Raw genomic sequence first — 27,683 nt, 5'->3', positions numbered from 1 at the left:
ACTTTGATTCCTTCTATTCAATATAGCAACACTTTATAACACTTGAAAGAAAGGAAAGCAGCAATGCCAGAGGGGTAACTGAGAGAGAGGAGGGCTATGAATGGACAGGCTAAATGACAGTAGGAATGCCAGTAAATTGTCTGGTATCGTCTACTTAGCTACACATTCTTTCTTGGAAAATAGTTCCCAAAAGTTAGAGAGCTTTGTCCTTTTAAAATTGCTGGGATTTGTTATACTGTTACACTATTCTGTAACTGCCTATTCATGTGTTGTCATTTACGGCATCAACTGTGATATTAATTATTTGGACCTTGAGGGCTGTGCTTGTCTTTTGTCACACTTGAGTCAATGGAGGTGACTGGCCTGGTGGCTCCTTACTTTGATCAGAATATAGATCTGTACAGGCTTCACCTAGTGAAGAATTCTCTCATGTATAGTTGTTTCGCTCACATTATTGGTTTGCTAGAATCTGAGTTCAGTTTTGGCATCTGGACTTCCTTATATAAAAGGAGAGGCTTAAGTAGTGAGGACATCTGAAAAAGCCTTAAATTACAGCTGTTTTGCCAAATTGTTACCCATGTACTTCTGAATTTCTTAGAAAAAATGCTTGTTCCTATAAAATATCAAATGGTTGTATCTCAATCAGCTTAAAGATATTCTAAATAACATCTGAGGCAATTGTTTCATGTATGTTGCTGTCCTGCTTATGTGCATCATAGGAGAACAAAACAGACAATTGGATACGCATAATTTTGGAAGTGTTCATAATTTACTTTAATATAAGAAGTGAAAGACTATAAAATCATTAAAGCATTTCTGGGTTGTGCATCACATGTAAAATATGTAAGCTAAATCCCTATGGCCTGTAGTAATGCATGAACCAACTGCATTTTGTGCATGCTTAAGTCTGACTGAAAGATTTTCATGTAAGAAATTTTCTTTCAATGATCTCTGCAGATAAGAGAATAGTCTTTTGTCTGAAATGTTTCTCCTGACTACTTGTTTTTTCAGCTGACAAGGTGATGTTTACTAAAGAGGCAAATGAGAAGACAGTGCTGGGGGATAACCTTAGATTCTTAGTTTGTGTGGGATACTACATGAATCTTTTACTACTTGACTGTACAAGCTGTTAATCTTCTTATACATGAAAGTAAATATCTTATCCATTAAGGAATTTTCTGGTTTGCCTATGCAAAGTACCAGAGATGATCTGTTCTAATTACAGGAAAAATACCTACTTTGACTTTTTTGAGTTTGGGTGCTTGTTAACATAGTCAAGACCAGATGTGTGCCTAAGTTGGTGGCTGGTCCAGAATGACTTAATTTTTGTCTGCTATTGGAAGAGATATGCTAAGACATATGCAGACCAAAAATTCTGCAATATCAGTGTTTGAGCTAATTGCAATCCCTAAATACTATTTTTCTGATGATTATAAATCAGGAAAAAATACTGCGTAGATCTATTCATAGACACACAGAGGAGCTTCTGGATAAAAGAAAGCTTGAAAAAGTAGATAGTGAAGATAGGATAGTTGCTGATGTCAGCAGAAGAAAATGTTTCAAAAAGCAGCTGAATAAAATGAACACCTGATGTGTTCTTCTGGTGTTTAGTATTTGTTAAGTATTTAATCATTTCACTTGTGATATTCTGTTAAAAAAAAAGAAGAAAATACCAGTAAAAACAGCCATTAGAATTCCTGTGTTGAAAATGCTACTACATAGCTGAGAAGTGATTTGAGGAAATTATGCACTTAATGCCGCAGCCTTTATTATTTTTAACTCTTTCTGCTATGGAAATAAAATTTAGTCAAGTGTACAGTTTATCTGTGTATCCCTTTCAACTATAAATCCTGTTAGAAAGGAATAGGATTGATAGTAAAATTCGATGTTAGTTTCATTGACTGGAGAAGACAAATTAGTGCACCACAGGGAGAAACATGAACATGGTGTTTAAAAAGTTTTGTGTGTGTGATAGCCAGCCAGTGAAAGTAAAAGTCTCATGCTAGCCACAGGACCTTTCATCTTTCCTTTGAAGTTGCTGATGGAAAACAACAGTGCAAATGAGAATGAGGGTAGGAATGAAATACATAGAATCACAGAGTAATAGAATATACTTGATTGGAAGGGACTCATCAGGAAAATTGAAATCCAGCTCCTGGCCCTGCATGGGATCATCCCTAAGATGCATTGTCCAAACACTTCTTGAACTCTGTCAGGCTGGTGCTGTGACCACTTCCCTGGGGAGCCTGTTCCAGTGCCCAACCTCTGGGTAAAAAAATACTTTCCTAATATCCAAATTAAACTTCCCCTGACTCAGTTTCATGCTGTTACCTTAAGTCCTGTCATGAGAGTGAAGAGATCAAGGTCTGCTCCACCTCTTCCCCTCATGAGGAGGTTGCAAACTGCAATGAGGTCTCCTCTGTCTCCTTTTCTCCAGGCAGAACAGACCAAGTGACCACAGCCACTCCTCATACAGCTTCTCCTCAAAGCCCTTCATGGTCCTTGTGGTTGTGCTTTGAAAACTCTCCAATAGCTTCATGTCTTTCCTATAATGTGACACCCAGAACTGTTCATAGCACTCGAGGTGAGGCCATCCCAGAGCAGAGCAGGACGATCCCTCCCTTGCCCGGCTGCTGATGCTGTCCCTGATGCCCTCAGGGCATAGGTGGCCCTCCTGGCTGCCAGGGCACTGCTGGCTCATGTTCAGCTTGCAAGTACAGCCAACACAGGGCTCTCATAGTTCTGTTTTTCATGGAAGAAACTAGTTAGAGTGTGAGTGTTCCTTTTCTTTGATGTAATAAGTAGTTTTTTCACTGTTTTCCCTGTGAAACATTTACTAGTGTCTTTATGCACCAAAATTCTGTGATTGTATTTTAGACAGTGTGACTGTTAAATGAGGCTATATTTTTATGATCTGTACGGAGCAATTGAACTTTCCCTGTTGGATTGTCATGTGTTTGATGAAAAGATTGCTTCACAGATTGTGACTTCAATTTTTGTAAGCTCCTATCTGTGGAGTAGGATGCACTACCAGATTTGATGCACAGGAACCGTTTTACTGAATGGGCAGCATGCAATCAAGAATGATCAGATCATGTGTAAAGATCATAATTTTGAACAGAATAAACCATTGAAGCCACCTGTCTAGAATGTTTAACTACTGATCTATTTTACATGTAATCATCAGGAAGTTAAGAGAAGATGGACATACATTCTTTTAAATTTCTCCCTCTAGCAAAGGCCATTATGTATTTCAATTAAAATCAGTGATTTTTTTTTACTTGATGTAGGACAAGATGGGCTTAAAGAGTATAGCAAAGGAAGAAATAGGAGCTTTGCATCCTGTGCAGTCATGCATAAGTCCTTGTGCTATATTTATTTTCCCTTATGCTTTAAACTGTTTTGTTTATTTAGACTATAAGATGTTTCAGAAAATTGTTTTTCCAGAGTCTTACTCTAGGGTTTTCAGTGTGTCCATAAGAAGTAATTTTTGTACCTCTTTATCCCTGTCCCCAAAGAAATGTGGTTTCGAAATTGCAGCATGTATTAGAATAGCACACCCTATATGGCAAAGCCTGTTTTGCCTTTATGGTTGTATATTTATCTTGCCATTAGAGTTCAAGTCTGTGTAATGCTTCTTATGATACAGCTGGCTAGGGTAGTGACTTCATTTTAACTTTACCTATTTAAAATTGTCCACTGATTAAGTAGTGAATGTAATCAAGAAAAAAGTGTAGATGTTCCCCGAAGCAAGTATTTGGAAACGTGTTTACCAGCCCCGCTGAAGGAGGTGTCTGATTCCAATTCTGCAGCCATGAGTGAAGGCAGCAGGTTTTCACTTGGCTCTCTCCTTACAAAGTGAGACCTGAAGCAAGGCGTTGCTCACCTGAATTTATTCTTTGTGATTACTTCCCTTAAATTTACCATGGCAGGTTAAGTAGCAGTTGTTTAAGATCATTCACTGATTTGTTTATGGTGCACATGGTAAAAACTTGCTTACATTTTAATGACAAAATATAAAATTTCAGCAAGAAGTTGCTTGCAGCTCTTTTCACAATAGAATGAGTTAGGTAATAAAGGGATAATTTTTAATACTATATTGAATTAAATATATTTGTAACTTGTATCCATCTTACTGTGTGTACACAAGTGGCTTTGATTTGTAAGAATGCTCTGGAAAAGAAAAGATTTTTATCCTGTTTGTACTGTAGTCATACAAACACCTGAAATTTTCTAGTCTTCTCCTTTCAAATACTTACCTTTGCCATGAAGATGACATACTTAATGCATTCAGTGAATACAGAAATAATTGGTAGTCGAAGTAGCTGTTTAAATGGCTGTGTTAACTCACACATAGAAAATGTGTGCTGGGAGAATATCTGCTTTATGTTTGCAACAATGAAGTTATTATATGCAAGCCAAAGTGGCTAAAATTGACACACAAATAATTTGCTATTCATAATTAATTTCTAATTCAGTATGATCTTGGTACCAAGACAGTTCTGTATGACTGTCAGATAAAAGAGTTGTTTTCAAATTTAAATTTCGATTTTAAATAAAAGGCTTTTAAGTTTCAAATTTAAATAAAAGGCTTTTTAAACAGCAAGAAGTGCCAATTTTTTGTTGCTTTTTGCTGAACTAGTGTATTATAAATGCATTTATATTTTTGCTGAAGGATCAAGTATAGCCTAGGAAGAAAATAATTCAAGAGAAGAATTTCTGTTTCAAGTGAAACAGTACTGCCTTGTTAAACCAAATACACATCAAATACTTCTTTGCATGACTTTCTCTGTCACTCTTTCTCTCTTTCTCTCTTGCACTCTCTTGCTCCTCTTTCTCTCTTCCTCCACTGACCTGGATCTCTTATTTTTAAGTAAGGTTTTAAAAAAAGCAAACTGTAAGCTTCTGCTTGCAACATGTGTTCTTGAGGTGCAGTTTAAGCTTGTTTGATGCTCTAAGCACGGGGGGCTTGTCTTTTTGTGTGTGTGTGTGTGTGTGTGTTTGGGGTTTTTGAGCAGTTCATCTGAATTAAGCCTATATTGATGGTCGATTATTAAAAGACATGATAGGAAATTATTTGATGCTTGACATTCCTATTTATCACAAAAGTATTTACTGTGGGAATTAAGGAGAGGAAGTATTATGGGTTAGAATGGAGGCTTTAGTGTACATTGAATTCTAGAAAAGATGATCATCATTACGAATTTTCTAAAGGATATATTAAGAGAAGGCTGAATATACACACTGAGGTGTCCTAGATCTCTTCACGTGCTGTGTCGTGCATTTTTTAAAAATAGGCCCTATTCATAGTGTTAAATATTTGTGTTCTGTGGAATTACAGCTATTGAAACAACTGAGCTCCATAGGAGGTTTTAATTATGAGTTGTATTCAAGATAACTTGTAAAATTACAGTCAGGATTTTTAGCTCTCTTGTCATTGTTGACTTAATGGAGTTACAACAGCAGATCTGTGGTCTAGGGAGGACAGAATTCTTTCAGATTTAACTGATCAATGAATGGATGGCAGTATTTTAATTTACAGTTGATATCTACAGATTTACTGCTGGTGGTTAATATACCCAGCCTAGCTCCTCTGCCAGGTAAGACCAGTACAGCTGGAAGCATATTGCCCAGCTATTTCTACCCATCTAGTCAGGACATACGGTGATGTATTGGTGATCCAACTGTTTCACTGATGTGGTGGCTCCTGGGTTTGCAAAGTCATCAAGATTAGAAGAGACCTTTTGAGACCAACTTCCAATGCAGGACCACTGTAATCACCCCTACAACATATTCCCAGGTGCCACATCCAGACATCTCTTGGGCATTTCCAGAGATGGTGATTCCATCACTTCCCTAGGCAACTTATTCCAATGCCAGTTTACTCTTTCAGTGAAAAATCGTTTTCTAATACCTAATCTGAACCTCTACTAGTACAATTTAAGGCCATTTCTTCTTTTCCTTGACACATGGCAGAAGAGATTGACCCTCACGTGGCTACAACATTCTTGTAGAGAGAGTTAAGTTCCTCCTTGAGCTTCCATTTCTCAAGAATAAAAAGCACCATTTCCATCTGTTCCTCATAGGACATGTTTTCTAGATTCTTTCCCAGCTCTTCTTTCAACGAACATCAGGACCTCAGTGTCTTTCTTGTAATAAAGGGTGAAAAACTGAACACAGCACTGGAGGTGTGGCCTCACCAGTGCCCAGCACAAGAGAACAATCCCTGCCCTGGCACAGCCTGGCTCATGTCCAGCTGCTGTCACCAGCACCCCCAGCTCCTTTCCAGCCACTCTGCCCCAGCCTGTGGAGCTGCCTGGGGTTGTTGTGACCCAAGGGCAGGACCCAGCACTGGGCCTTGTTGAACCTCACACTGTTGGCCTCAGCCATGATCCAGCCTGCCCAGATCCCTCTGCAGAGCCTTCCTGCCCTCCAGCAGATAACCCACACAGCTTGGTGTCACCTGTGAACTGATTGAGGGGGCCCTCCATGAGATCACTGGTGAAGATGTTAAACAGGACTGGCCCCAGTACTGAGCCCTGGGGAACAGCACTGGTGGCTGAACACCAGCTGGATGTAACTCCACTCACCACCACTCTCTGAATAACACCAGGCAGTTATTCATTCAGTGAAAAGTGCACCTGCCCAAGCCGTCAGCTGCCAGTTTCTCAAGGATAATGCTGTGGGAAATGGTGTCAAAGGCTTTGCTAAAGTCCATGCAGACTACATCCACAGCCCTCCCGTATCCATGTTGCCACAGAAGGAGATCAGGTTGGTCAGTCAGGATCTGCCTTTCATAAACTCCTGCTGGCTGGGCTTAGTCCCATGACTGTCTTGGATATGGGACATGAGGGCATGCAGGATGAGCTGCCCTCTTTAGCTGAAAGCAGCTGAAAGGTGGCTGGGTAAATGGGAACATAAAACTGGAAGTGGGGGTTTTTTTGGCTTCCATTATGTTTGGGATATTGTTGTGCCAAGTGTTATAAAGATGATGGCACATCAAAAGGCCCTATAATCTACCTGCTGTTCCTGTTTAAATGTGGTAATTTCCATGTTTTGTTGTAAAGCTGCCTGCAGAAAATGGTAGAGAGTTGTTGTACTTGCAGATCTAAAATCCATCATATACTGAAACTTTCTAGTAATAGGTTCCTTGCACAAAGAAGGCCTATGAGCAAATTATTTCTACATATCTTTATACTATTGAGTGTTGTTTATGGAATGCAGTATGTGACTTGTCTACACTTATTCCGTATATTCTTTTTCTTCCTACAAAAAATTCTGAAAAATTTGACTCTGTATTTTATTTTGAACTTGGAAATAAATGTAGGTCACAATGTAAATTGTCACAAAGTTTGATGTTGTTAGTAGAAAAATTCCACTGTGAATATATGTTACTCATGGATAACTGTGATGCTCTGTTTTGGAGATGCTTTTTGTACTTGAAGTTCTGTTAGTAGAAAAATTTTCTTGTTTCCTACTCATCATGTTAAACTAAATTACTCATTATTATAAAATACTGTGATATCCAGACTTATAACATTGCAATCTGACAATTTTTTAATATAAATTGATAATTTGAAGATAACTAAGACTTAAAATTTTTTACAAATTGTTTTCTTTTTCTTTAGTTGGAGCCATCAAATGATATCAGTTCGTGAGGCCAAGGCTATTGCAAGACCAGATGGTATTGAATGGAGAAACAAATTTATTTGTGTAGAAGGTAATACGTGAAGCTGCATTATAGTTTTTAAGTGTTAAGGCATTAAATACAAAAATCTATCAATTAAACTTTACCTTGGTTGTGTTTTGAGAAATATATTGCATGTGTGCATTATGTAGAGAAGGAAGTATAACCAATATAAGTAGTTGTAAACAGGCCCGTCAAAAACATTTGAGAAGGAAGCTTTAAGCTCTAAAGTGTTTAAAAATAGTACTCCTGACCTTTTCTTTAAGAGCACTCGTTGCCCTGTTACTTTTGGAACAGGGCTTAGGATTTTGATAAGGAATAGCCTTTATGCCAGTAGTGTGTTTTTTTCTGCTCCACAAAAATAGTTGTCAGTTTTGCCAAGTTAGAACTTCTGAAAAAACACAGCAGGCACATACTCAGATTATTCTTGAAGAATATTATTTGTTCTTGCAATGTTCTGGCATTGCACTGACCAGGTTATGTGTACGTTGATCTCCTTGTGGGTACTATTTTTGGCTGGCTAGTGGACATAAGCTTTGTGCAGAGACTACATGATGCCTTCCAGAACTGGAGGGTAAACCCAGGCTACCTGTTGGAGTTGCAGGTCTCAGCTGTCTCAGTGCAGAACTGAGTAGGAGCACTATACAGACAACCAGATTCATGTGCTAGTGACACCTTTCAGCTGCCGTGGGGAATGTACATGGAGAATATGAGCAGGTAAGCATACATAGGAGATGAAGCTTGCAGTAAGGAAAGAGAAGATGATAAGCCAAGAGAAGGATTGAGATGTTAGGACAATGAGGACAGACTGAAGGGACTGAGAGTTGCTGTGTAACTGGAAACAGTTGTCACAAAGGGAGAGGTGGCCTGAGTCCTGGCTTCAAAGTAATGAAGGCTGTTTGGATATCAAGGGTTGACGTCATAGGATGAAATAGGAATATAACTTGAAGGGGAGACAAATGGTATGAGGAAAGTTGTTAGACTGAGAAGATTTTGCTGGGCAAGGAGGAGAATAAGTCTGTTCATCTGTGGGTGAACAGACATTCTTCAAGATTGATAAGGTTTAGGGTTGAGGTATGTATGTACTTTCCTGCATTTGTGCTGCTCTGTGCAGAGAATCGCCTTCAATCAACTTCACCTGCATGTGAACTTGGTTATTCTGTGGTCCAGAGCTCATGGACTTGGCCATAGTCATATGAATGTCAGTGTAAAGCCACATGATGGGATTCTTATTCTTTATTTGACCCTTTGGATAAAAGTCAACAGTTACAGGAGAAGAAGAACACACTGAAATATAGTTGCATTCGACTCTGTGGTCTTAGAGTTGAGAAAGGTGAGAATTAGAGTATCTGCACAGCTGAAATGATTCAGAATAGCGTAGTGAGGCACTGCCAAGGCTCTTGTCTGAATGTGGGAGGTGGGAATGCTGGGCTGCTATGTTTGCTGCTGTCACGTGATGCTGATCCACTGTGTTGCAGGGCACTGTGTGTTTGAAGCTCTCAAGTATTTTATGACATTACAAAGTGGTTGAATAATTAGGTTCTCTTTCTACCAGGCTGAAAAATAGAATATACATCAACATAGATTGATTAAATAGAACTTTTCCTTAATGCGTTTGCTTTTGAACTATTAAAAAAGTCAAAATTATCTGTAGGTGGCATATCTGATTCCTTCCTTGGTTCAAGACTTAGTGGGTTTAGCCTCACAAACCATCTTTTTTACTTCTGATTTGGGAGGGAAGAATAAAATCTACTTTTGCTCAAAGTAGACTTCATGTTTATAACAGCTGTTAAACTGAACTGGGTTAACAAAGTATGTACATAAATTTCTGTGTACTTGAGAAGAAGTTAGGTAAACATGCCAATATATTCTGTTTTCCAAGTCTTTGTCAAATTTTCTTGTTCACAGAATAAAATTTCAGTAATTGGTACTATTGGATTTATTTTTAAATATCTAAAATGTATTTGTTGATAGATTACACAAGTCGGTGCAAGTTTCCACAATTCTGCTTATAGTACTGTATTTAGATTAGCTCAAGAAAAACTGTATTATGTTTTAAATGTTATGGGCCTTAAGGCTGATTCTCACATGTATTTCTGCTGTTAGAGAAACAAATATAGTAGAGATACTCTTTCCAGACACTTAAAAATATGATAGGCTTTTACAATGATGGGGATACAGAGATACAGAGAACCCTGCTTTTAGATAATATTTTGAACAATCCTTGTCAGAAGCTCTAAATGGCAATTAACTATTCCAGTTTCAGTTTAAATCTTGTCTGTATCAAGTAATATCAACTTCTGTCCTGCTGGAAAATAGGAAATCTAGAAATGTGGCAATTTTATGAGATAATTACATTGATAATAATTTAGGGAAATCAAAACAGAAGCCGCCTAAGCTGTACCTGATTCATATTTGTAGTTTCAAGTCTTTCAGATCCACATGCTAAAAATAATTAAAAAAATAATTCCTCGCGCTTGGTTAGCAGCAGTTCAGGAGCTCTGTGATATCATGTATTTTTGTTTGGAAAAATGATTCCCTTTAGTCTTTCCCTCAAGCATCAGTGTTAAAACTGTATTACTTTTTACTTTTAATATTCTCATCTCTGTGTGTGAAGAAAATAACTTCAAGCAAACTCTTTACTGTCTTGATGGTTAGAAAATGTAGTGGTGTAAAGAGTAGCTGATTGTAAAATTATTCTTGCTGTGCTTCAGAGAACCAGTTTGTCTTTTGACAATCAGTAAATATGCAGGAATATTAAAGGGAAGATGTAAGTTAGCTTTTGTGACTGGAATGCCTTTTTTCCACTGATAGTTTGAGAAGATTGTACAGTTCAGCCCTTGTGGCTTTAAAATATAAATATGGCTTGACTCAACATAAAGGTCCTAGCATTAAAAAAGCAGTTACCATTACATTTATGATACACAAATGAAATGGTGTATTTGTTCACATAGTATATGTGAACTGGAGTTATTAATTATACTAGATCACTCTCAAATAATGGGACTGATATTAGAGGACTGTGTATGTTTTGTTTAGTTTTCAGTTTTTGTTCTAAACAAAAAGTATGATGCATTTTGAAATAAAAGAAGTCTGCCTGTAACTGTCCACTGAAAACTAGGTAGTTTGAAGAGAATCCTTCTAGAAGATTGCTAAATACAACATTTATTGCATGAAAGAATTTCTTAGTGAATTTAAATAGCTAGCAGGAATAAAAAAGCCATGGAGCACATACCAAATTTGAAATTCCAGTCCCCATAAAGGTGTAAGCCCTTCTGGTGTCTGTGTAATGCTTTATTTTGCTATACATCACTGTCTGAATGAAAGTAATTCATAACCAACTTGACAAAAAAAATCTACATGACCTGACAAATACTTCTGTGTTTCTGTGGTCCTTGAGGACTTCCATACATTCTACCAGTGTGAAATACACAATATTACCTAAATAGTTCTCTATTAAGGAAAGACTATAAAATCTGTTTTGTAGCACACTGTAATGCATAGTCCCTGCATCATAATTTTTTAGTATCGATTGCTTTAATGTTGGCAACCTTTTCAGTAGCAAGAACTACTTTTTCAATCTTGCAATTGAAAAAGTTCCAAACTATTAATTAATTTAACATCACATTTATTTGTCATCAGTTAGAAAGTAGAATCCCCAAATGGTTAACTTATGAACAAATATTGCAGAATAGGTATGGTGTGATAAAGGTATGAGCAGTTGGTATGTCTTATATTAAAATTATACTAAATATTTTACTATATTCTCAGTATTTCACTGAGAAACTGTAGAATGAGATGAATCTAAAGTGAATAGTTCCAAGAGTCTCATGTGTAATAAGTTTCAAAATATTTTAATATGCAAAATCATAGTCTGATATGTTATCACAGACTATTGAGCTGTAGCAGATAATTACTACTGCATAAATTCAGCACAATCATCGTATGCTTCAACAGATAGCTTAGAGTTTATGAGGAATTACATATCATTAAAGCATTCATTGAATCATAGAATGGTTTAGGTTGGAAGAGACTTTTAAGTATCATCTCTTTCCAACTCCCCTGCCATGGACAGGGACATCTTTCACTAAACCACTTTTCTCAGAGCCTTATCCAGCCAGGCCTTGAGCACTTCTGGTGATGGGGCATCCATAGCTTCTCTAAGCAATGTCTTCCAGTGCCTCATCACATTCACAGTAAAGAATTTCTTCCTATTATCTAGTCTTAAGCTTGCCCTTTTTGGTTTAAACCTATTCTATCTGGTCCTATCACAACATGCTTTTGAGAAAAGTCCCTCTCCAGCTCTCTTGTAGGCCCCATTTACATACTGGAAGGTGCTATGAGATCCATCCCAGAGTCTTCTCCCTAGGTGGAACAACCCCAGCTCTCTCAGTCTGTCCTTTCAGAAGAGGTGCTCCAGCCCCCTGATCATCTCTGTGGCCTCCTCTGGACTCCCTCCAGCAGGTCCCTGTCCTTGCTGTGCTGTGCCCCCAGAGCGGATGCAGCCCTGCAGGTGGGGTCTCAGCAGAGCAGAGCAGAGGGGCAGAATCCCCTCCCTGCCCTGCTGCCCACCCTGCTCTGGATGCAGCCCAGGACACGTGTGGCTCTCTGGGCTGGCAGTGCCCGTGGCTGGGGCATGTCCAGCCTCTCAGCCACCAGCACCCTCCAGCCCTTCTGGGCAGGGCGGCTCTGAGTGACTTCTTCCAGTCTGTAATCGTGTCTGGGATTGTCCCGACTCACATGCAGCACTTCGCACTTGCAGTTGTTGAACTTTCATGAGATTCGCATGGGCCCACTGCACAAATTTGTCCATATGCCTCTGGATGGCATCCTGTCCTATAGTGTCATCTGCACTGCTCGGCTTTGTCTCTCTGACAGTGCTCTCTATTCAGAGCATTCAGAGAATTCAGTGTTTTGGTTTTGGGGGTTTTCTTTTGTTTTTTTGGGTTTTGGGGTTTTTTGGTGGTTGGGTTTTCTTTGTTGTTGTTGTCAATTCCCTCCTCCTTTTTATTGGTTTGTTTGTTTTGTCTTGGGTTTTCTTGTTCTTGTGGTGGGGCAGTTATTTTGTGTTATTGGTTCGTTTAGTTTAGTTTTGGTTTGGGTTTTTTTGGATAAATGTTACATAAAAAGAAAGCATGAGAACTAAAGAGGAATTGAGTATTTAAAGCACTTTTGGGAAGCAGTTGTATGCTTGACCCTGCTTTGTTAGCAGAGATAACCAACTCTAGATTTCTTTAAGTTTTCACGTTTGATTTTGATCTTGCAGAGCCCTTTGATGGGACAAATACTGCTAGAGCTGTACATGAGAAACAGAAGTTTGATATGATCACAGGTGAACTTGTACAGGTAAAAAGTAATCTCATGTAATTTTTCTGGTTACTTTGTTTTTCAAGATAGATTTACTGTCTTGAAAATGCTAGTCATTAAACCTGCCTGTTTCTGATGTTTTATAGTTTGTACTGTAAGTAGTAAAAATGCATGTTTTAAAAAATATGTGGATCATTTAAGAATATTCTTTAATGTCTACCATTAAATTTCAGATTTACACTGAAATGGGTACTCAAACTAGTAAAAACCCTCTATCTTAGATTGTCTTGTGTGTGTAAAATTCTAACAGTGGTTAAGACCTCTAAAGTTACAACTTTGTTTTCATTTATTATTTATTCCTACATTATTTGAGGGGCAATAGATAATATTTTATTCTTCTTACAATCCCCTTTTTTAATAAATATCACCACGAAAATAATGGGGGTTTTCTGATTTTTGATAACTTACTTAGGTGGGTACTTTTCTTTAGGGAGATCACACTCATAATTTTAGAACATGAGTAGTTCAAACATGAACTTTTACTGTCCTAGTCAGGGGACGAAAGGACACTTTGAAACAAGGAAAAATTTAGACTTTGGTTAAGCATTTTTCTGAAAATTTTTGCTATCAACTCTTTTATGCTTCTCTCCCATCATAGGCATTGCATAGGTATTGCAACTCAAATTCTAGGTTTCTGAGATCTCTGACTATTTTTTATGTAGGTATGTCTAGGGATTAGTGGCTTCCAACTTTAACCAGTTAAGACTCCCCTGTTAAGCTGTCCTTGGAGGTTCGTGTTTACTCCAGTTATTCATGTCTTCAAGTACCTTGAAGGCTTCTCCAGCAAAACATAATTCAGTGCCAATACTTGTAACAGAGCAAACGCTAAAAGAGACACCTTAGTCATTTTCCTTGTAATTCTATTCAGAAATGTTAATAAGTTTTTCTTTTATTAAACCATGTTAGCATACAAAATACTGAATCATTCACATACTGGTACATAAAATAGTTGATTTTGTGAATCTGCTAAAGTCACATTCACTACGTGGTTTAGGCTCTCACAGTACTCTGAAACTAGAGTGAACTTCTCTTTCCAGAGTTTTCAGTTAACAAAATTTGTTTCAAACCTCTGTGGTTTTCTGAAAAATGTAAAAGTAGATGTTTGATCCTAGCTGTCTGGAAGCAATATGCTAGAGTGAAACAGCCCTGAAAAATGTCCTTTTTACCAGATACCATTAGAATGACAATTGCTCTAAAAGTGCAAGTACTTTTTAATATCCTGCACTATTTTTAAAAAAGCTTAAGCAATCTGTTTTGTCCTTGAGAGGATTATTCTTCTTGAGGTTTTCATTACACATTGGAGTATAAATGACTTCTGTATAAACACAGGAGGGTCATTGCAGTTGTTTGCAAGCTCATGGAATAGCAGATGTCCTGAAACTTACACTGGAACACAGAAAAAAGTTGAAATAACCTATTTTACAGACACATCTTAGTTCTGGAAATGGCAGTGCATAACATTTAACATGTGTGAATTTTAGACAATTATTTTGCAGTTAGAGTACCAGTGTAATGCTTAAATATTGTTAACATTTCCAGTCTCTTCTTGAAAAACTTTACCTTCCTCATTAGTTTATTGCGTTTTGTGTACTTTTTGGATTTTGCTTCCCTTTAAAAATCCCAAAACCAAAGGACAAAAAATACCTCAAACCACAAATTTTCTTTTCAAGAAGGGGAAAAAATCAACCTTATATTTGTGGCACTGTGATGCTTACTGTTTATAACGGTATTTAAGTTTTAATGCAAAGATTATATAGTCTTTTCTAAAAAACTTTGTGGTTTTTTTCCTCAGGCTTGGCAGTTATTACGAGAGAAGAAAGACCTGAACTGTATATTGCCCTTAAAAGCAGTCAAACAGAAAAGATAACTGGCTTCTTTCATTTTCCCTTTTTTTTGGATCCTGCTGAACTAAAGAACATTGTCAAAATCAAGAGGCACTCACCCCATGGTTTTTATGACCTGTTTTTCTCTGTAAACTTTTGTTAAGGAAATGTTTATAAGGATGTGGCATATTTTATTATCAGTATTTGTTAAAGCAGCTCTTCAAGATACGATTTCTGAAAATGCTTGCATTGTTGACTTCTAGAAGAAACTCACAGCAAACAAGAAGAATACATCTATTTTAAGGAAAGTATGGGGATATACTGACTTGTTTCTTGTGTGATCTGTGTAGCCGTTATTTCAGACAGATTTAATCATGAAAGATAGACATTCAAAGTTAAACCATGTGCAAATTGACTACATTCTTAAGGCACTGTGCACTACCAACTTCTTGATGAACAGAGTCTGTGCTTTACACCTGCTGAATTGCAGTAAACACTTCTGCTCAACTTTGCACTTTCCAGTTTTGTTTCACTTTTACTTGGAATAACAAGCAAGTGTTTATGAAAATGAAGCTAGGTTATAGTTGGTAGTACTCTGAATATCAAGAACTGTTATCTAAACCAAAATTTTCAAGCAGCAGTTGTCCTATGAAGAAGTGGAAGTAAAAAAGCTCAATTCAGTGCACATAAATGCTTCACGTTCACACAGAGTAGGTAGGAAAATTTTTTGTGCTTCCGTTTACGTATTTGAAGTAGTAGTGGTGCCTCTTTTGGAGAAAAAGACCAAATCAAAATCAAAACACCTCACATCAGTGCTAAAATAAGCTGGACTTCTTATTTGATTTTGTGTAAATGTTTGTGAATTGATCAGCCACTGTAAATTGAATTTAAGTAAGTAATATTGAAAAGTATAGCTCTTCCAAAAAAATTGCAATCCTTCTCTTAGACCTCCTATAGCACAATTTGTGTCTCTCATATATTTGTTATTGAAGACCAATTAATTTTTAAGGTTGTATTTACCACTGAAGTTGAATTCATACTTCCATTTTTCAAAGTTTAATATTTTCTATGGTGTCCAGTGAAATAAAGTTTATATATGGAAGATACGGGTTATTTTTCCAATTTATGTTATTTTGTACTGCATATTTAAAGTATTTCCTATAATTAAGTAGAATAGGAAATGCCCCATGAGCTAAGGCCCATTGTTGCAATTCATCAAGATCTGTCATGGCTATTCTGCAGTACATCTGTGAAAAGTTTGGTTTATTTCTTTCTCTAACAAAATTGTGAAAACTCTTCTAACCATAGAATAACAAGCATTGTCTTCTTGTGCAAACTATTAAGTTCTAGTTTTTTTAGAAGTTCTAAGTACTGTAAACTATATGTCTGATGTGAGATTACTTCCTACACACTTTGTCATGGTCTACTCTATGTAGAATTTTGACTTTTTTCTGCAATTGACTTTTTCTTCTTAATTTTAACTGTCTTTCAGTTTTAAAATTACTCCAGCAGTCCACTGAAATGTTCTTCCTCCTTGCATATGTTCACCCTCACTGCCCTTTTTCTATAGGATGGTAGACTTGAGTATCAGTGAAACAGTCACTTTGATTCACTTTATGTAAAACTGAAGCACAAGATTTTAGGACAGGATGATGTCTGGATTCAGAGATGCTCTACAAGCTCTATGTAGATTCTGGGAAAAGAGAATGTTGGCTGTATCTTCTTGAAAAACATGTTGGCTATATCTTTGTCTGGAAAATTTAATACTTTCCCAACCTAAGATAAATAAGAAGGGACATAAATGTTTAAAGTTGGTTTAAATGCATTTTAAGTGAGCTGAATGTGAGAAAAAAAATTTTATAAAAGGCATAAAACTCTCTTATGAGTTTGTATTGCATCACCTAATATGTCAACATTTCTTACACCTTAAATTAATGCTTCATGTTTAATTTAATTCCTAGCTGTTTTTAAAAGGCTAGTTTAAAACATTGTGGTATCCCTGAACTACTCTATAAAAATGCCCTACTAATTAAGTGGTATTTTTAATACAAGGTAAGGTCCACAACAGTCTGTGTCTTTCAAAAGAATCCTTTTGTATTTTTTTCTGAAGTTTATGTCCTTCTGATAAACCATGTCTATAACCAGAAAATCTAGATGGTAGTTTTCCCCAAATTTTTTGGAATGGGACTGTTGATAGCATATTTGTTAAATAGTGGGCTGCAACTTTTGTCAGAAAACCTCAGATGTAATACCACAAAGTAAATGGCTTGGGGAGAGTGGGTAGGAGCTGGACTTTAACTTTGGATTCAGTTCTGTATAGTCTGAAGTTTTTTGAGGTTTTATGACCTGTGTTTTCATCTCTGGGCAAGTATTCAGAGTAAAAAATTCACTAATGGCTACCATAAATTTTAGTGTTAGGGTAAAATTTTCAACTTTCCTCAGCTTTAAAAATTTAAAATTCAAAAAATTTAAAATTTAAAAATTTTAAAAATAAAAACTTCTACCTTCTTATCCCTTGGCATACATCCTGGCAGGAATAGTTTTTTTCTAAGAGCTCTTTGGTAAAAGGTATTTTTTGCAGCTGACCAAGGTGTCAGTGTCTGTGCAAGATGCTGTCTTCTTTGAAATTTGTTAATGCCTTGAAATAAAACTGGTTTTGTTCAGCGCTTTTATTTATTTAATTTTTAAAATTATTATTCTTGACTACTCGTTTTGACATTGGGTTTTCTTGTCTGTTCTCACCTCATGTGTTAAAAACCACTAGTGTCTTCTAAATTAACAGGCTCAAAGGTGCACAGTAGGAACAAACGTTGGCAAGAGCTTCATATTTGGTGACAGTGATGCAGAACTGGCATAGGCTGTGCACTGTGAAATTTAAAGTTTCTCTTCTAGGTCTTGCTCTCACTTGTCCTGAAATGTGAATGTGTAGGTGAACTCTGAGTACCTTTAGGTGAGTTGACAGTATAAGGTGTTACTTTTTAAAAATCTCTCACAAAAAACCAATATAAATCAATTTTAAGACTCACACTGCAGGATGACATGGTGATTTGGGAGAAACAGGCAGTGATGATAAAGGGATGTAAGATGTTTTGTATAAAACCTGAAGTTAGCATTTGTGAGCACATTATATTTGTGAATCCCAAACATTTATTTGGAACTAGTGCTTTACTTGAACTTGGGTTACTGGACTTGAGTCACAGTATATTTGATGTTAAATTTAAGTCCATCACAGAATGTCACTCTTGATTTATTGTACTGTACTGCTACGGGTTGTCTTGTGGTTTGTGGGTTTTTTTGCCTTGTTCTATGTAATCCTTGTGTTTTCAGATATAAATATTTCCATTGATTTTACTGAGTGTGATGCTTGTCTGAAGAGCATGAAAGAATGTGCGATTTTGGTCCATTTACAGGTCAAATTCACTTGTGAGAAGTACAGATAGAAATAAGTTGAAGGGTTTCTGGTAAAAGAGTACTTGCCTTTCTCTTGCTGTGATGAAGATTGATCAAAACTTGTGCAATATATGTATATTTCATCTATAAGCATTTCTAGAAGACCTGTAAAGCTCTTGCCTTCCACATGAAATTTAAGGAAGAGTACTTCTTATTCTTTACATTTTGCTGTGTACACTGTCTGTGCTCATGATGAAATGTAGAGTTTAATTTAGTTTAATATCTGTTTCAAAATACACTTTTCAAAAAATTACACTGTCACCTTGTAAATTGCATATGTCACTGTGTAGGTCAAGAGAGCAGAAAGACCTGTACATACTGTTTAGGAATGTTAGGAGAATTTTAATTTTGTGTGCAGAGATAGCTTGTAGTCAGAAGTACATGGCTGGGTGTTTATATACTTACAGCACTCTTCAGGAAGAGTTTGCTGATTGATTTATTACCAGATATTTATTTGAAGAACAATGAAAAAAAAAAAAGCTGGGGGCATTGGAGTTATACTGTGCAAACAGTTGTTTATACTTGAGATATCTTGGAAGTTCTTTACTTAGAATCAGGGGTTTAGTGCTTTTCCTCCTCTTCTAAAATTTATTTTTTTTTAATAAAGTCATTATGTTGACTAATACAGATGGGAAATATTTCTGTTTTGTGTGTGAAAAGCACTGCATTTTTTGTAAAATGCAGAATAATAAATCATAAATGTGACTTAACCTAAACTCTGCATGGTAGTATAGTATATCTTTACTTTATAATTGGTTCAAGTCTGCTCAAATAGGAAGTTTTAAATGTCCCGTGATTTAACACATTGATAAATCAAGGGTTTAAATACGTTCCTTTTGCATGGTTAAATACCACAGTGCATCTGATAGCTCTTACAGTACGGTATTAATAATTAAATGTGTTTTTCAGAGGCTCATTCACTAGTTACTATATTTGACCTTTCCAGTTCGAGCTTGAGGCACTCTGGCTGTGCTGAAGGGTAGAACTTGTCAAATGTACCTTCTCTTGGGGCACAGATAAACTCTCCTTCTACTTCATCTGTACCATCCACCCCGAATTTGCTAGAGGTGGCTGGGGAAGGTCTGCTTGGCCCCCTTGCTCCCTGCTGCTGCCTGACTGCCCTGTCTGCTGTAGAAACAACTCTGTGGCAGCAGTGGCAGGCGAAGGGGGAGAGCAGCTGGAGAGGTGGCCACGGGGCCACGTGTCCTGGCACTGGGTTGGTGCTAGGAGACAGGGTAGGAACAGCAGCGACTCTGCGCTGTAACTTTGCTGCCTTCTATTTAAAGACTGCCCTGAGTCAGGAGAAGTGAGTGCTACTGGGGATGACAGTTGCTTCAGGCAGCCCTGGGGAGGACAGGGCTGGGGGTAAACATCACCGGCGAGGGCCTGAGCAGGGAAGGGAATGGAGGGCTCCCTTGGTGCTGAGTGTGACAGGGCATCCGAGACTTCGTCCTTCATAGGAGATGAAGAAGAAGAAGAGGAAGAGGAGGAGGAGGAGGAGGAGGAGGAGGAGGAGGAGGCCGTGGACCCAGAGGAAGCAGAGGAGCTGACTAATAGGTATGTCCCCCCCCAAGGGATTTATAGCCCCAGAGGGAGCTGGCAACTCTTCCCCAAATCATCATCCCCCAGGAGATGCCAGAACTGGAGTCCCATGCTGGTTTATTGACTTTTCTGCCTTCCCTTGCCCTATTGCTGTAGATAAAAAAGGGGGGAGTAGAGGGCTGTAATATTTTTTTCAGATGAGTATGGCTGTAATTAAATTTTGTGTGGTAAGCGCCTACCCCGAGTTCCCTGAAAGCTTTTCTATTTAAAGATCCTCTGATATGCCAGCTCAAGTGGCATCTCCTTCCACTCCTCCCTCTCTGGCTGACTCTTTGTCACATATGGATCTTAAATGCTTTGCAGATTTGCTTGTCAGGGAGAAAATGCTCAAAGATTATAATGGTGCATTAAAATTGGTTCCTTTTTATGGCCCTTTATTCCTTCCCACTTGTCCCTCCCTCTTCAGTTGCTTCTTTCCTTGAAAAGAAAGAAGAAGAATGTTCAAAAATTTGTTGAACATGTCTCCTATTGCTGGTCAGGATTTGTAAGGTTGATTTTTGTGGTGAAATGGGAAATATTCTATCCCTTTGATCTTTAATTTTTTTCTCTTAGTATTTTTGTTTTCTTAAGTTTTTCACAGAAACAGTTTATTGTCCTGTGATTGCTCTCCTACCGTTAGGAATGTAATGAGCAAGGCTGTGGCCCAGTGCCCTGCCCAATGGTCCTGCGCAGGATACAGAGGCGTCTGCAACTTGGTCCAGTCAGTCAGACTCTGGCTGTGCCAGCACCATTGGGTTCATACAGAGACCACAAGGCCTGAGAGTCCCCCAGCCCATACCAAGTCTCAATATTTCTTCCTTGTCTTGAGTAGACCCCATCAGTTTTAAGTGGATATTGTAGAAGAACCTAAGATGTTAATATTGGTAGCTTGAGTTTTTTCCAGAAACCCATTTTTTAAGAAACATGTCATATAGTTTCTAATACCTCTGTGCTGTGACACCATCTGCATTTACCACCGCTCTGTGTGAATCACAGTTCAAAGTGCTTTCTGACGTTGCTGATGGTCACTGGAGAAAAAAAGATGGCAGTGGGGAGCGCTCTGCAGCTTGACCTACCCAAAGTGCTGCAAGAACAAAAGCCAAATGGAGAAGTGTATCCTAGTACTCTAGGAAAACCCTTCTGAAAATAAAGAGCTAGTTTCCCACAATGAGGGAACACCTGGTGTGTAATGCTGCTTTATTCTCAAGGGATATGTTGGCTTTTCAGTCCTATACTAGCAGAGAGAGGGATTACATGCCAATAAAACACTGTTTGCACATGGCTGTATCCCTGCAAGAAAACCAGCTGAAGTCCATGGAGTGGAGCTGCTCACTGCACACAGCTAAACCATGATTTAGATAAATAATTTTTAACAGAATCCAGAATTAAATAGCTAATAATAAAACTGAAATTGCAAAACACAAGTAGGAATAACTAAAAAGGGAGTGAAATCTATGTAGCCTCACAGTTATTTACTACTTTTGCTGAGAGGATGATTTTACCATGGGTGCCTTTTAGCAGCTCCTCACAGATGGGTCTTGCTTCTGGCTGGCAACCTCTGCAATGCAAATTTGGGCATTGCATCTCAGCACTTACTTAAATCACAGCAAACATTCCCTTTAGCTCCCAGTTATATTAAACACAGCAGAGTTTTTCTTTGTCCTTAACTGTCTTACTAATAAACAGGTCATAGTCTACCAGAGAGGTTTTTAACAGCTAAGCTAAGTGGTAACTGAGCATATATAAATTGGTTTGTTTAATTAGGTTAAAGGAGATGTAAAATTTTGGGTTCAGCACAAATGTGGTGACTGCAACAAGCACTTAGCAGTAGCTTGGAAAAGTTAAATAAAACTGACTTTTTAATTGCTTAGATGTTGTCACAAATGTCAGCAGGGTTGTTGAGCTTCAGGCCTCCTCCTTTGGTCAGTGCCTGGGCAGAGCTCCTGGCAAGATAAGACAGGTTGAGCCCCTGGGGCATACTTACTCAAGCCATGAGGTAATTATTTGTTGATAAACAGGTTTTCAAATCCCCATTGCAGAACAGATTGTTTTGAGTGCATGGGCTTTGAAAACATAGCTTAGAGGAGATGTAACTAATATGCAAACTTGGCTGAAGGCAGCTTGCCTTGGACCCTGCTGCCATCAATTTATTTTTAACAACCCCAAGTTCTCTGTTGCTTCTGCTTTCCTCCTTTGAACGCAGTTGAACAGTGCAAGTCAGCTTTCCTGCTGACTCCTTTTTCTGCCTTTCAAGCATGTTAAATAGCTTCATACCTAATTTATATGAGAATCATGGAATAAGGTCAGGAAGCACCTCTGTGAAACAAGTAGAAGAGCCCTGGTGGTCCTCTGTGACACCAGGCCCTGAGCTCTGACCAAACCACTCTGCTTCCACACTGTGCAGCAGCTGCAGCAAATAAAATCCCAAAAGCTGGAGCAGAAAGGATTATTTGTCTCAAAATTACAAGGCATACATGTGAAAGACAGAAGAGTTTAGGTTTCATGTCTTTATTTCCCTTATTAATGTAATGTTTAAATAATTTGGTTTCCTAGCACACTTTTTTATATAAGTAATGAGACTAACATGCAGCATCAGAACCTATTAAAAAGGTGGGATAGGGGTTTCATAACCTTGTCAGCACGAAAATGCCACTGATCTGTATAGCGCCCATACAATTGTTTCTTGCCTTTGGGCATTTTACTGTCTAGGATAGATGATCATGGTAGATGACTTCTGTTTCTAGCTCCATGTATCCAATCAATCACCTAAACAGGGAAAATATTTTAAATACTGTATTAAGGCAAGCATGAGTAGGAAGTTAACAGGTTTTAATTTTTGTATTGGCAATGGTGAAAATTAAGTCTTAACTAAAGCAAAATTGTTTACTGTTCAACTGGTTGACATACCCACTGCAATATTTGTGTGTCTAACAAACATGTGATGGGTGAGCTGTTCTGACACAGTTCTGTCTTTCAGACCATTCTCAGCTGATTTCTTTCTACAGTGGGAAGGTCTCTGGATGTGTCTGTGTGTGGGGTTTACATAAAAATGGCTCTGTAGCCAATTTAACTGTTTCCAGACAGCTTGTTTGCTGGTAAATAGCATTTTATCTGCTTGTTTAGTGTTTACCTATAACCAGTAGAAGGGGAGAAACATGGGGAGAAAGTCCTTAAATTCTGGAAGGGGTTGAGTTTGTTTGTTTTATTAATGAAGCAAACAATCTTACACAAGATCAGAGGTGTGTAAGCATTAGAGACAAGTGTCATTTATAATGATTGATGAAAATGAATATAAAGGGAAGGACAGTGGAGAAGGCGTCTTCCTGCCATGCGGGGGATGTTGCAGCATCTAGGAGAGCAAAAGACTGGAATGATAGCAAATGGATGGTGAGAAGAAAGGGGTGGGGAGTACTGTGGATTTGTCTTCCGAAAATAACAATTACCATACCGTACCCAAAGCAGAGAAAGGCATGGGGAAAGTGTGTGTGATTTTAGATGCCTTTAGATGAGGCAGTGCCTGACATGGGCCAGCGTGGAAGAGGCTGGCAGAGCTGTTCTTTTGCCACCTGCAGCAGGGAACGTGGGAGAAGTAGGAAGTAGAGTTGTGTGGGCCATTTCAGGCACATCACAGCAAAGGCTCAAGCAAAAGATAACTGAGCAGCTAAATGGGCCAGAATGCTGAGGTGGGGGCATTGAAGAGGGGAGGGGTGCAGCCAGCCCCCACTTGCTCCCACAGCTGGCCATTCCATGTTTTGTTTCTCTTTAGCTTTTTGATTAAAACTGAGTCCTTAATAAAGGCCTGTGTTGCGTAGGGCTCTCAGACTCAAGAAGTTCCCCACTGGGTCTCAACAGAGTGATTATGTAACTGTGTAAAGGAAGTGTCCCGCCCAGACTGAAGTGTTTGGTACCTGTGTTCCCTCTACAACATGGTGGAGAATCCAGAATGCAGGAGCATGGCAGACCCCTGGGCATGGAGGTGCTGTGGATCTCTCAAGCAGCATCTGATCCTGCAAATGGCAATGCCTCTAGGACATGACCTGGTGTCTGGAAAACAAACTAGGACTATACCAGGCTATGCTCCTTCATAAGAGATGGAACAAAACCTGTGAAACAAGCCCAGATCCTGGCTCCCAGCTACTCATCATAAACCCCAGCTTTGTAGCTGGGCAAGCAGCTGTCTTACTGTTTTCATATAGTAGTTCCTTTGTATTTCAACAGATGCATGAGCCACTTCATTGCCAGACAAAGCATCATTAATTGAAAGAAGTCAAAGGTGGAAGGCTGGGTTTGAAATTATGTCTTTCTGTAGCTCCTAGTTCACTTAGTCTGAAGAAGATGGATGAGCTGTAGCCCTGGGAAATGCAGAACAAAAGGCAGACACTTGCTGAGCATACTCATTGCTGTAGGGGGAAAGGGGCACCATGGTAAAGGCAGAAACTACAGATATGTACAGAATAAAAACACAACCACAGAGAAGTGCTTCCTTCAATTGGGAGGACAAGCTGGCAATACCAATTTCCACCACTCCTACACTGTGCCTGAAGTAGGAGCTTTCAGAAAATGAGATCTTGTCTGTGCAGATTACAGAGATAGGTTGACACCTTGGTCATTTAATCTATATTGTTTTCAGTTTGTGAGAAATTCTGCAGCAAACAGCTACAATTTTTATTATATCAGCAGTGGCAAGGTCTAATACGAAGAGGATAAAAGAGGCTAGGTAGAATTTTAGAAAGCTAATAGGCTGGCTACATGTATATCTCATAGTAGTGGCGTGCACAGGTGGGTAGACCCCACTCACTGTGTGAACACAACAGCAGCTGGGGTCGTGAAAACTCTTCCCTCATATGATTCATAAAGGAACATTTGTGCAGCCTGCAAGGCTGGACTAGAAACCTGAAATCCTAATGGACACAGCACAGAAGTCATGAGAAGCAGGGAGCTGTGAGAAGCAGGAGGAGGCAGGAAGAAAAATCTGGGTTTGAGCTATTATGGCAACACAACTGGTTGTCAGTGTCTCCAAGACTAAGAAAAGGTTTAAGTCAATGTCCTAGAAGTGAAATAACATGCTGATAATATAAATGCCAACAAGAATGGGCGTGAAATGTCTACATGGAAAAAAGACAGCACTGGCTTTTGCCCTGGATGTCAGTGGCTTCATATCTACATTTACGAGCTGAAACATTGCAAATATTGCAAACATCTTTTTCCAGTGGCAAACGCTTCCTCTGACTAGAGAGGGGTCTTTCAGCTACTACTGTGCAGTTTGTAAACAGTTCATAAAAGGGCAGCATTTGAAGTGCTTTGGAAGTAAATGTTTTAGTTCCATGTCTCTCATTCTGGTCTTAAAAGTGTAAAGCACTATCTCCTCACACTGTAGAGAAATATGAGCTGTAACTAGTTTGTGACCATGAAAATGAGATAATGAGGTATATAATTTAAGCTTTTTGCATAGGCAGGCCAGGGCAATCTATACTTATTCATTAATATCAGCTTGAGTGGAGTGCTGCTCTGTTCTGTATGAACGTCTATTTAATTGCACCAAGTAGTGCAGAAAATAGGTTTAAAATATAAGAATGATTTTGAAGTTGAAAAATGTTAAAAAAAATATCTGTTATTGTAGACTCAAACATCTGAAAACTTCCTTAGTAGTATTGCTATTGATTTTTTGGGGGTTTTTTTTTGTTTTTTTAATTTAATCATATTTTGCTATGTCCAAGTCAGTGTTAAGCCATGGAACTGGCAAAGGAAAAACTAAGAGAAAAATTGGCATGAATGTGTTCTGCTATACCTCTTTCTCCAGCCTGTAAGTTTTCACCTATGGAGCTAGTCTGTCTACAGAGGGACAGAGGGCTTTGCAGAGGGACTTGGAACTGTTGGATGGATGGGCAGAATCTAATGGGATGAAGTTCAGTAAGTCCAAGTGCCGAGCCCTGCACTTTGGCCACAATAACCCCCTGCAACGATACAAGCTAGGAACGGTGTGGCTGGACAGTGCCCAGGCAGAAAGGGACCTGGGGGTGCTGGCTGACAGTCGGCTGAGCATGAGCCAGCAGTGTGCCCAGGTGGCCTTACAGGCCAGTGGCATCCTGGCCAGTATCAGGAACGGTGTGGCCAGCAGGAGCAGGGAGGTCATTCTTCCCCTGTACTCAGCACTGGTGAGGCCTCACCTGGAGTATTGCGTCCAGTTCTGGGCCCCTCACTTTAGGAGGGACGTTGAGATGCTTGAGCGTGTCCAAAGGAGGGCAACGAGGCTGGTGAGGGGCTTGGAACACAAGCTATATGAAGAACGACTGAGGGAGCTGGGGTTGTTCAGCCTGGAGAAAAGGAGACTCAGGGGTGACCTTATCACTCTCTTCAGCTTCCTGAAGGGTGGCTGTGGTGAGCTGGGGGTCAGTCTCTTTCTCTGGGCAACAACAGACAGAACAAGAGGACACAGTCTCAAGCTGCGCCAAGGGAGATACAGGCTAGAATTAAGGAGGAAGTGTTTTACAGAAAGAGTGGTCAAATAGTGGAATCATCTACCAAGGGAGGTGGTAGAGTCACCATCCCTCGAAGAGTTTAAAAAAAGACTGGATGTGGCACTTGGTGCCATGATCTGGTTGAGGTGTTAGAACATGGGTTGGACTCGATAATCTTAAAGGTCTCTTCCAACCTAGAATTTCTGTGATTCTGTGATACCAAGGCAGATAATCAGCTGTACATGCTGGGGCTTAAATCTGAGGGCTGGGTCTGAGGGGCAGGAGGCAATTGGCTAACATGCAATTATTCAGTACTGCACTCTCAGACATGATTTGAATTGTGGACCTTCCAGTTGTGCTGTCAGCCACCATCTCCAGGCCAGCCCTGTCACCACAACTGGATTTAAGCTCCATCACTGGAGTCTGATATTGCGAGGTTCCACCATGGGCTGGTCAGGCTACTGTCCCACGGGGTGACTTCAGCCTTCAGTTAGCACTGACATCAGAGATGAACTGTGCCTCAGTCTGCACAGACCTGAGCATGGACCAGCCCAGGACAGCCCTTCTGGTTCTGGGCTCTGGAAAGTAAATTCATGGAAAGGTAAGGGTAACACCACCAGTGGCAGGATTACATTTCTGTTGCCATTAGGTTCTGAGCATTTTCACTGAGTGCCCTTTACAAAAAACCTACAGTTCTGAAAGTTTGCTTAACTAAGTACTTAATGACTTTCCACAGGATTTGTTTTCCTCCTTCAAAGACCTCTGCCTTCTGACAGGGGCTCAGTACCCTCTGGCATGGTGCCACCTTCTCCTCAGGGGTGTCTGCCTGCCTCTGCAAACTTCAGGTATCTCTGGCACCCGTGTGGTGCAGGGCCACAGCCTCTGGCAGTTGGTCAGACGGATTCTGCTTTTCTGATCCCTGATCAGTAGCTGGCTTTCTTCACTTTAGCTGAAACGCTTTTCTCTTTTTCAGTGGAAAAGTGACCCTTCCCTCTGTTCAGTGGAAGCAGGATGTTGTGTGGCCATAAATGTGCATTCGTCCATGGGAGCAACAGAGTGATTATGTAACTGTGTAAAGGAAGTGTCCCACCCAAAATTCACTGTTTCTGCTCTACTGAAGGCTACATCTTATCCAGCAGATACTCTCCCTTTCTTTCCATCAGCTACAAATGTGATTTCCATAAATGAACTACTGTCTACTCAAGAAATATTAGGGTCGAGCTTTGATTAACTTTTCTGTGCCTTTTTTTTTTTTGTTTTAAGTAAATATTGCAAGCCTAAAAATACTAAACCCTCCACACATTGTGTCTTTTAATT

The 27,683-nt window shown here is 39.0% G+C and overlaps 2 protein-coding genes across 5 annotated transcripts in view; both read left to right on the top strand.

The window, feature by feature from the left end:
• TENT2 (terminal nucleotidyltransferase 2) overlaps nt 1-18,580 on the top strand; it is a 43,951-nt gene extending 25,371 nt beyond the window's left edge. For 2 of the 3 annotated variants that reach the window (XM_063181101.1, XM_063181100.1), the window contains 3 exons: nt 7,629-7,720; nt 12,954-13,033; nt 14,847-18,580. In XM_063181101.1, coding sequence (XP_063037171.1) covers nt 7,629-7,720; nt 12,954-13,033; nt 14,847-14,921 — 247 coding nt within the window. In that variant the 3' untranslated portion in view covers nt 14,922-18,580. Of the gene's footprint in view, nt 1-2,437; nt 2,793-7,628; nt 7,721-12,953; nt 13,034-14,846 lie in introns of those variants that run through there. The other variant, XM_063181102.1, reaches the window with a different exon arrangement.
• Nucleotides 18,581-19,613: 1,033 nt separating this feature from the next.
• Nucleotides 19,614-27,683, top strand: part of CMYA5 (cardiomyopathy associated 5) — a 46,754-nt gene continuing 38,684 nt past the window's right edge. For both annotated transcript variants that reach the window (XM_063181099.1, XM_063181098.1), the window contains exon 1: nt 19,614-19,884. In XM_063181099.1, the coding sequence (XP_063037169.1) occupies nt 19,730-19,884 (155 nt within the window). In that variant the 5' untranslated portion in view covers nt 19,614-19,729. The remainder of the gene's footprint in view (nt 19,885-27,683) is intronic.

This window comes from Melospiza melodia, chromosome Z (genome assembly GCF_035770615.1).
Source record: "Melospiza melodia melodia isolate bMelMel2 chromosome Z, bMelMel2.pri, whole genome shotgun sequence".
Classification (NCBI taxonomy): Eukaryota; Metazoa; Chordata; class Aves; order Passeriformes; family Passerellidae; genus Melospiza; species Melospiza melodia.
The sequence above is the reverse complement of the archived record's forward strand: the minus strand, read 5'-3'. Positions and strand labels throughout refer to the sequence as shown.